The sequence below is a fragment of the Prosopis cineraria genome, unplaced genomic scaffold (genome assembly GCF_029017545.1).
Source record: "Prosopis cineraria cultivar Desert tree isolate PC_DT_omini unplaced genomic scaffold, ASM2901754v1 PC484, whole genome shotgun sequence".
Lineage (NCBI taxonomy): Eukaryota > Viridiplantae > Streptophyta > Magnoliopsida > Fabales > Fabaceae > Prosopis > Prosopis cineraria.
In genome coordinates, this window is record NW_026555809.1 from 31,098 (window position 1) to 41,877 (window position 10,780).

The following is a 10,780-nucleotide window of genomic DNA, read 5'->3' on the forward strand; positions in this document are numbered from 1 at the left end:
CAAAAATCTCCAATCAAACACATCCTAATAAAGGAAGTAAGTCTATTAAAAAATATTTCAAACACATGTGTAGGAAAAATATTAATGGAATAAGAGATAAAATTTTAACATTTATAATATAAAATTTATTTATGACACATTTTTCATCCAATGTGAATAAATTTTATTAGTTAAATTATAAGTCCCACAATCATTTTTTAGCCAATGGTAATTTCTTTGCATGTCTAATACCTATTATTTTTACTAAGAATCTTATATTTGCCATCAATATTTACTATAAATCATACATGATCTCTCAAAATATAAAAATTTTATTATTTTTTACACCTTGTTTAAATTTTTAAAATTTATAAATGTATATCCCCAATAACATTTTTTGATAATAGGTCCTGCACAAACTTTTTTAAACCACACTACTTCAATTTTTTAAAAATTAAGTTTATTAAAATCTTACATTCTCTTCATTTCCTTTAGAGCCTCAATTTATATTGAATTTAAAATATTTGAACATATAAAAATTTATAGTTGAGTCTGACTATTGACATCTCTAACTTTTAAGTTTATTAGGATAGTTTAACTACCCTAAATTATTAAAAATTATTTTTTTTTCTCTTTATTGAGTCTATAGACTGTGTCTGTTAATTTTTTTTGGCCAATTTATATATTTAATTTTTTTAAAAGAGTTACAAAATAAATACATTTAAATAGTAAAAATTAATTTTTTGATAATTTAAGTGATTTTTAGACAAAATTTATATTTAAACAGAGGTATTTTATTCCAACACACATGACTTAACCATCAACTAATGATTAGATGGATGAAAATAAAATCTTAAAAATAGGAGAGAAGCTTGTATTTTATAACTATCTATATTAAAAAATATTTATATAAGTGTCGCGAGATATCATTGATTAAGATACAAATAGACAAAATATTTTACTCATTTTTTACTATAAGTTTTATATTAATAATTTATTTTTTATAGGTCTCACATGTATCTCTTTTACCAAAGCTCTCACACTGTTCTTTACTTTTTTTTATTATATCATATTAAAGAAATTATTGAATAAAAAAGTAAAAAGCAAAAAGTCAGATATAGTACCCATCCAATAACAATTTAAAAAGTAAAAAAAAAAAAAAATTCTACAATACATATAAGATTCCCATCCGATAACAAATAAAAAACTAAAAATAAAAAAGCTAGATGGGAACTATAGATCTATAGTATCCATCCGAGAGCTTTTACAATATATTGTAGATTTAGATGTAATATAGATGAACTTGGGTTCTGAAAAATTATGTACATTTCATATTCCATATAAATACATTATATTTCTTGAAATAACAGTCTTCGATAGGTAAAGACTATAATAAAATTTTAACAAGAGGATTAATTAAAGATATTGTGTGCATGTTTCCATGCATATGCATCTAAGTGAAAACTGATGTGAAATGATTCTTCCTTTCCTTAAATTCTCTTTTATTTCTCACATACTGCCAACACTCCTTCCTGATTTTATTATAGAATGCTTTCTATAAAAAAAAAAAAATCCTTATATAAGATTTGGTAGGATGTTAATTACATTTTTTGTATTATCCATATTTAAGCTCATTAACTATGATAAAGAATGTGATAATAAAAAACAAACTATGAAAAAGAAAATGTAATGTAAATTTAAAATTTTTTATTTAATAGAAATAAAATTAAAATTTTATTTTCTAGACAAAATGAATAACTCAATCATAACTCTTTTATTCCAATGAAATAACTAAGAGTGCCTTTAGTTTCTTTATTGGGAGAATATCATTAAAGTTCCAAAAGAATAAACTAATGAAAATTAAGTTTTTGACCAAATTTGTTATAAAATAAATTATAAATATTAATTTAAATAGTTATAAATAAAAATTTAAATTACAAACTAATTATTATATTTAAAATTTAAGTATCAAATTTACAATTAAAACTTTTATAATTAATTTTTTAAAAAATTTATTGAGACTTAACTGTTATTATTTTTTTTTAAGATTTAACTGTTATTTTCCCTTCCTTATTTACATAATAAAAGCATGTTATTGAAGTCCATAAGATCGTGGGACCATTACTAAATATGATAACATATATATACATATAGAGGAGCGTCTTTCAAAGCTTCGCGGTTCAGCTATGAATGTCACCCTTCACATGAGCGCCAAAAGCAACTAACTCAAAAGGCCGAAGTATGTGATTAGAAACTGCATATGCAACATCAAAAGCCAAGCCAAGTCATTTCGATATCTTCTCACTCTCTCTCTCTCTCTCTTCTCTCTCTCACAAATTCATCGCCGATGGGAGCTTCTCTGAGTAGCGAGGGCTTCGATGACTCCGACTCTGATTACGAAGAAGACGATAGACCAGAACACGACTGCGAAGAAGAAGAGCATGATAATGATAACGATGCTAAGTCGTCCCCCAAATCCAGATCCAAAGCATCGGTGAATCGATTTTACGAGGACTTCATGGAGGAGTTTGAGGAGGCTACTGATGGGCGAGTAGTGAGCCTGACATTGGGTGCTCTTGATCATAGTTTCTTGGTGACTGACAAAGGGATTCAAGTTTACCGAAATTTTAGCCGTGGGATCTATGGGAATGGTGTGTCTGTGAAATTTGATGGTAGTAATTTGGTTGGAAGTTCGAATTCAGACCAATTAGCGGCAAGTAAAGCAATATTGATGAGGGCAGAAACTGATATGCTGCTAATGAGTCCAATGAAGAAAGGAAGACCACACGCCTCAAGTCTTCACCAGCTTGATCTCGAGACTGCTAAGATTGTCCATGAATGGAAATTTGAGAAGGATCGAGTCGATATCAGTATGAGGGATATCACAAATGATACCAAGGGATCACAATTGGATCCTTCCAATTCGACATTTCTGGGATTAGCTGATAACATGCTTTGTCAATGGGATATGCGCGACGGGAAAGGAGTGGTTCAAAATTCTCCAGTGTTGCATTGGAACCATGGCTATCTATTCTCTAGAGGAACAAATTTTCAGTGCTTTGTAACTACTGGAGATGGTTCAATATTTGTAGGGTCTCTTGATGGAAGAATACGGTTGTATTCAAAGACATCAATGTGGCAATCAAAGACTATATTTCCTGGGCTAGGCTCTCCTATCACCCATGTTGATGTTACTTATGATGGCAGGTGGGTGCTAGGCACTACTGACACTTATTTGATACTGATTTGCAACTTACACACGGCTAAAGATGGGGAAACAGAAGATGGATTCATGGGAATAATGCCGAGACTGTTGAAGTTGTCTCCTCAGGATTCACATCTAGCTGCCATAAACAATAAGTTTCATGGTGGCCATTTTTCTTGGGTAATTATTTTCTGCTTTATCATTAGATTATGCAACTGTTGCGATAAAATCCTAGCCAATAGCAGATCAAAAATAAAAAATAAAAAAATCCTAGGAAATTACCTATAATTTATATGCCCAACATTTATCTTCAAGCCCACAAGCCCTCTTATTCTAAAATTAACACTTTTTTCAAGCCCAGTTCTCATTGACAAGCCGAGCCCAAAAGCCTGTATAACTTTTTTTAATTAAAATTTCTAATTATGCTAGTGTGTGTGTATAAATTATAAATTCCTTAATTAAATATTTAAAATATAAATATTCTTTAGTTATTATTATCCTCAATCTTCATTTATAAATAAAACATTAGATCTTCAAAGAAAGGTTTATTTGGAGGAGGTGGTTAGGTGGTATTGTTTCAACATCGGTGACTTCATTTTTATCAACTAAAATAAGTTCTTAACAAATTGTGTTATTTTCTTATATTAATTCAAAGCTTTAAGTAAACTATAAAAAAAATTTACAAAAAAAAAAATTATAAGGGATGAAGGCTACCCAAAACTTGAACTCTTAAGGGCAGACTTATAAGGATAGGCCTAATATGATAGCCTGTCAAGCTTGACTCCTATCGGCGGCTCAACAGTTTGCCACTGATTGGTCTTTTTTTCCCTGTCCAATGTATTATGTATGCACATGTTTAATGGGATTCATTTGATTCACCTTAGTAAGTAACGTTTAGAACTAAATGTTGTGGATAGGGTCCTAAAGTCTAATATGTAAGTACTGTGCTTATGTTGCATATTGAGTGAATCAGATAGTTCAAATCTGTTGAAATTTGTAGCTTGTATCAGATACTTTGTTACTCTGCTTGCAATGTGGCAGACCAACAGGCTTGAACATGTTCTAAATTTACAGGGTAGTTTTGTGAGTAAACTTGCAGCAAGTACTGCATATATTTGTAATTTCTTTTCTCTTTCAGGTCACTGAGAATGGCATAAAGGAGCGTCACCTTGTTGCAACTGCGGGTAAGTTTAGTGTGATATGGAGTTTTCAGCAGGTGAAGAACAGTGTTCATGAATGTTATAGAAATCAGCAAGGGCTTAAGAGCTGTTATTGTTATATGATAGTTGTGAAGGATGAATCAATTGTAGAATCTCGATTCATGCATGACAAATTTGCTGATAGTGACTCTTCAGGATCTCCATTGGTTGTGGCAACTCCCATGAAAGTTAGCTCTATTAGCATGTGTGGAAAACGACCTCGTTTGTGAAATCTTAACCTTTGTTGTCTATCTATTTCTCATGTTTTTCCCTGTTTCATTCAGGGGTGAATAGCAATAGGACAGATTTTGAATAGGCTATTAATTTCTATTGAATCCATCCATACTAATTGTGTATTTATGTATACAGCCATTGTTTGTAATGTGAGATAACAGAATTTAGTTTGTTTCATTCAGGCGACTTGGTTATTATAATTATAGTAGTTGTACTTTGTCTATTATAAAATAATAATGCAATTATAAAGAATCATCATCAGTTCATCATCAATATAGACATACAGTTAATAGCCCTTATTTCTTACTCACACCCCTGATACACTAAATGTGACTTAGTCTTGACTCGTTAAATCGGAGCCAACCAGATGCTGACAAGCTTTTTCTCTCTAAATTGCAAATATTGTGTTTTTTAGCTCTGCAAAAGAAGTCTTGGAATCATGAGGACGCCTTGAGGCAAATGGACCTGGTAAGCAGATTCACTTTCTGAATGTTTTTCTCTGATGTAGTTTCTATATGTGCAGCACCTAAAATGGAAGAAAAGAACAGCAGACTGAGAAAGTGAAGTGATACACAGTAAAGAAGGGCAAAAGAAGAGGAAAAATAAAGATGGAAAAGTAAAGGATGGATTTTTTAGTATAAAAGTAAGTGATTTATTTTTGTTAGATGTTGTCATATTCTCCTTTAACTTTTGAAAATGGTACAATTTGACTTATAACGTTAACAAAAGTTAACTTTAACCATTAGTTTACTAAAAAATAACATAAAAAGACCTCACAAATTATGTTAAATGATCCAAAAAATTACAGAAAAGAATCAAGAAAATTTTATTAGTTTTTTTTTTTGTATTTTTTGATATTCTTTTATGTTATTTTCTAATCAATTAACGGTTAAAGTTAATTATTGTTAATGATAAGAGTGAAATTGTACTATTTTCAAAGTTGAAGAGAAACATGATACTAAAGAAGAGTTTGTGATCACAAATACTTCTGAACTTAAACTTCATGAGCCAATTTGCTTAATAACCCTTTATATATGTATATCACAGAAGAGTCTATAACATGTGCTTAAAAACATACATCAATCATGTCTCTTGAGTAGTCTCTATTTCAATCCTTTGGGCCACATTTTGCATGGTTGGTCCAGATTGAGGGTTGGTTTGTTAGCACTAAAGAGCTAGATGCCAGATGAAAAACCAATTTCTTCAAGTCCTGTTTCTTTGTTGATGATAAACGAGAGTCTAAATTATCTTGTAAGTTCATCTGGTGAGTCCCATTTGTTTGAGGAAGAGATATTAAGGGCCAGTTTGTTTCCTGCCTTCAAAAACTGTTTTTGTTTTGAAAACAAAAAAAATTTAAAACTTATTTAAATAAGTGTTTTTTATTTAATTGTTTTTATAACTATTCTTTTTTGTGTTTAAAAACAAAAAAATAGAAACAACTTTAAGTCACTTTTATTTTTCTTGTTTTTAAAATATGTTATATTTAATTGTTAAAAATTATAATTATCTTGACTAATTTTTTATTATTAATCATTACCATTCACTGCTTATAACCATCACTATCAGTTCATTTTTTAATTTTAAAATTATTTTTAATTGATATAACCAAAATTTTTTTTTTATTTTGTTTTGAAAGACAAATTTTGGAAACTGTATTATAAAATGATTTTTAAAAATAAAAAATAAGAATAGAAACCAAATAGGCTCTAGGCTTGTTTGTTTTTTATTTTTAAAAGCTTTTTTTTTGTTTTTGAAAATAAAAAAATTTAAAAATTTATTTGAATAAATGTTTTTCATTTAGTTGCTTTCAAAAATTTTTTTTTTTGTTTTTTTTTAAAAAATAGAAACAATTTTAAGTTGTTTTGTTTTATTTTTCTTATTTTTAAAATACACTATATTTAATTATTGAAAATTATAGTTACATTGATTAATTTCTATTATTAATAACTATTATTAACTATTTATAACTATCACTATTAATTTATTTTTAATTCTAAAATTATTTTTTAATTGATATAGCCAAATGAATTTTTATTTATTTTTTATTTTATTTTAAAAAATAATTTTAAAAACTGTATTATAAAATGGTTTTTAAAAAAAATAAATGAGAATAGAAATCAAACCGTAAATCACACAAATGCTTTCCCATGAGCACCTCAAGAGCCAAAACACCAAACTTTAGACATCAATTTTCACGATCAGTATCATTGTGTAGGCAAGCTCTACATAAGCTAAAATGAAGTGATGATGATTTAGTATTTACAATTAGAAGTGTACAATATTCAAAACTAATCATATTAATGTAAAGGATAATAAAACTTTTAATCTTTCAATTTTTTTTCAATTATCGATTTGGTCTCTCTAGCTTAATTTTTAACAATTTGATTCTTATGTTTTCTTAAATTATCATGTGATTTTTTTAAGTTTTAAAAACAAATTTACTCTCAAAATAATCTAATGTATAAAGCATATTAGTGACTTGATGAGTATATGTAGCTAATTGAGAATAAATTAACTCTCAAATTAATTTAATTTTTATTAATATAATCTCTTACATTGTGTATTATTCTCTTTTTTTTTTAATTTCAGAGTCTATGTTTTTCCTACACAAATCATTATATTATCTTCTTTAATGGACATGGCTAACATCAATATTCCATTATCCATGTTAGTGAATTTCAACTGTATAACTTTCTTTTTAAACAATAATAACTAAATCAATAACCGAAGTAAATTCAAGAGACAAAACTAATAAAAATTAAAATAGAAGAACCAAATTGATGATTAAGATTTACAAACTTGCGAGACTTGTTAACAATATAGAACTCACCAGGAGCAGCATAGCCATATGTGCCAATAAATTGTGTCCAAATTGATGAATTAGGCTTCAGCAATCTTGATGCTTGAGTCTGAAACATGGGCTTCAAGATTTGCAGACAATAAAGCATCTTTGCTTGATATGTCTTTGTGAGCAATTGGTAGATAAAGCTTGTGTTACACCCTTGATAATATTAACCCTCTTTGGCCAATCCAACTCAAGGGCTTCTTTATCATCTCTAACCATACAAGCTAAGCTCCCTCTTTCCAACTATTCACAAATAAAAAATGTATGTAATCTTTCTGTTCAGAATCCTTGCAAACTCGCAATGTTTTGGTGTCGAGTTTCTATCAAAGCTTTGATCTCACTGCTAAAAGCTTTCATACTCGGAATGTCAATGGCTTGTTGTTTAAGTTTTTTTGATGAAAAAATCAGTTATTTTTTTTTTAAATCTATCTTGAGAAATTTTATGTTATTTGTTTAAACTTTTAAGAATAATTAGAATCTGAAAAATAAAAAAATCCAATTATTTTGAAAAGATATTTCGAATAGATTAGAGATAATGTTATAAAAAAAATGGAGATGCTACATGAAAATATAAAAAATAATTAAATATCAAATATTTTTTATTGCCTCTTATAAGAGGCAATCCTATATAAAACAAAGATAGAAATTATAAAATATAAAAATATCTAACTAATGGTTACTTTTTATTATTATAACTAAACATAAAATAATATATGATTTTTATACAAATTTCTACAAAATAAATCTATCTTTATAAATTTTTTAAATTATTTAAAAATTATTTATTTTTTAACTTTAAACAAACAAGCCCAAAGTCACATGTTTGACATGTAAACTTTTTTATGGCAAATACTTTATCCACTTGCAGTGTCAGTTTATAAACTTTTAGTGCTCAGTTGCTTCAATTATGTCATCGTACGTATTTTGCCATCAAAGTGCCATATTGAGAATGGATTTTCTCTATGGGCCCTAGTGTTTTTTTTTGTTTTTTTGGATACAAACGTTCTGGAGTTTTCTCATTGCAAACAACAAAAGTCCCAAATACACCCAACAAAAAATCCCAGTGCACCTACCAAAGAAGTTGCAACAACTATCACCATATTTTGTTTGTTACCTCCACCATTTTGGTTTTCTAGTAGAGAATATTACAAGGTTTCAAACCATGGATCCTCCCACATAAATTCTTGTTATTAATTTAATATATATATATATAATAAATATTTAGTTTCATAAAATAATGTTAGAAAATAAAAATTAAAATGATATTATACAAATAATTTAATTTTATATATAATAAATTCAAAATTTAAAATCTATTGGGTTTAAGTGAAATATAAATGACTAAATTTTTTTTTGAACTAGAACTTATTTTAGTTAAGATTTAGTGGGTTCAAAACTATTAAGACAATTGGGGCAAATTTTTAAAAGTTCCACCTACTCCTTGTAATTTTTTTCAAGTTGCCCACCCTCATTTGTATGTGCATCAGCCACTAGAATAGGACCTGACAAATTATTGTGAGACATACTCAAGTTTATGAAATTATTGAGTTCAATGAGATCCATGGGGATTTCTCCAAAAGTGAATTATAACTCAAGTCTCCAAAAAGTCTTGTAAGAACAGAACATTTCCAATTTGGCATGGGACTTTTTGCAAGCGAAGTCATTGTTGCTCAACTTTAAATTCCATAACTTGTAGCAATCACCTCGTTGATAAGGAATAGGTCCCCTTAGCTTGTTCATTGATAAGTCTAAAGACTCCAAATTAGAAAGCTTTCCAATGCTTTTATGTATATACTTGAAAGACTGTTGCTACTCATACGGAGGTTTTAAAAGCTGAATTGAATGCTGCACAAGAAAAGTCAATGGTTCTTGATTTTTATGGTCTAACTGATCATACCACAGTAAAATCGGTTATAAGAATTAAAATTAAATAAAAATAATATTAAATATCTATAACATATATATTTATAAGAAATAAATCTATAATATGTCTGGTTTTTAATAAAATACACAACTAAGATTATAAATTATTAATATTATAAATTATAATTTTATAATTTATTAAATATAGGTGAATCTTGATTAAATTATGTATGAATAGAATCAAAAGTATCTACATTTACACTTATAGATGTCAATATTTTTTAAAAAAATGGTTTCAACTCATATTATATACATATGAAGGGTCCACAAATAAAGTTGGTTTTAATAAGATCTAATTTTTTAAAATTTTCTAGCTTTTAAAAATTTTAAGCTATTTTTTAATATTATGTTTAGAACTATCAGTTTTTAAAAAACTATTCTGGTTCCGATTCAACTCCAGTGCAACCTGGGTCAACCATAAAAATAATTTCTTGGTTAAAACTAAGCTGTTAATGATTTCAATGGATAGTCCATTCAGCCTGATTGTCCAATTTGGTATGATTTTAAAAAAAATGATAACTTGCAAAGCTTGAAGCATTTCCAATCTGTGGAGGAATATTGCTAGATATCTACTTGAAAGACAAGTCAAGATGTTTAATTGCTTCAATTGAAAGATCTGGCCAGGAACATTTCCACCTGTTGAGTTTCCAGCCATGATAAGATCTTGCAAGTTCTTGCAGGCAGCCCAAGTAGGAGAAAGTTCACCTTGCATCCTATTGTAGCTGATGTCGATGCAAGTCAGATTGGGATACACTCCAAAATCTTGATCTACATAACCTGTTAGTTGATAATGTTCAAGCTGAATCATAGATAAGGATGAACAGTTCTTAGGCTTATAGGGATTGTACCAGTGAAGTTATTGTAGGCAGCACAAAATCTGACAAGCTTTCCATCTTTACACATTTGTATTGGTGGTAACCTTCCGGTGAAGTTATTTCGAGCTAATGAAAGATAACTACAGAGGAAAAGTTTCCAAATTCTTGTGGTACATTATCATACAAATGATTAGTGTGGAAACACAATCAGATTAGAATCAGTAAACGGACAAGCTCGCTCATATGGGCTCGCGCCCAAAAGTTCTGTTCGTATAAAATTGGTTACCTTTTCAAGACCAGTCTTCATTTTATCAAGCTCAAGCTCAGATGACATTATTATCAAATAGCATTAAAATTAATAAAAATAAATTTTACTATAAAGCACAACTTAGGTCATTTTTCTAAAAATCAATAGAATAATTATTTAAATTATAATTATGCAAAGGTAAATAATGGGTTTTTTTTGATGAAATTAAAAACTAAATTAAAAATAAATAAATAGAGGAAATTCAATTAAAAAATTATCAAGAATAAGCAGCGCAATTAATCACAACCCAATCACCTAAATTTAATCTTCCTC

At 28.3% G+C, this 10,780-nt stretch overlaps 1 protein-coding gene across 3 annotated transcripts; it reads left to right on the plus strand.

Annotated features, from left to right (window-relative positions):
• The first annotated feature begins 2,307 nt into the window (after positions 1-2,307).
• LOC129297267 (protein CYPRO4-like) lies at positions 2,308-10,357 on the plus strand. Of its 3 annotated transcripts, XR_008590159.1 has the most exons (4): positions 2,308-3,364; positions 4,323-4,368; positions 5,033-5,260; positions 10,066-10,357. XR_008590159.1 is itself a non-coding variant. In XM_054935623.1 (3 exons), exons 1-3 carry the CDS (start codon positions 2,327-2,329, stop codon positions 5,104-5,106), a joined length of 1,158 nt encoding a protein of 385 aa, XP_054791598.1. In that variant the 5' UTR covers positions 2,308-2,326; the 3' UTR covers positions 5,107-5,388. The 3 variants fall into 3 exon arrangements, 2 of the variants coding, with proteins under 2 accessions (XP_054791598.1, XP_054791597.1); XM_054935623.1 differs by lacking the exon at positions 10,066-10,357 and having other exon boundaries at positions 5,033-5,388; XM_054935622.1 differs by lacking the exons at positions 5,033-5,260; positions 10,066-10,357 and having other exon boundaries at positions 4,323-4,794.
• Positions 10,358-10,780: the final 423 nt, after the last annotated feature.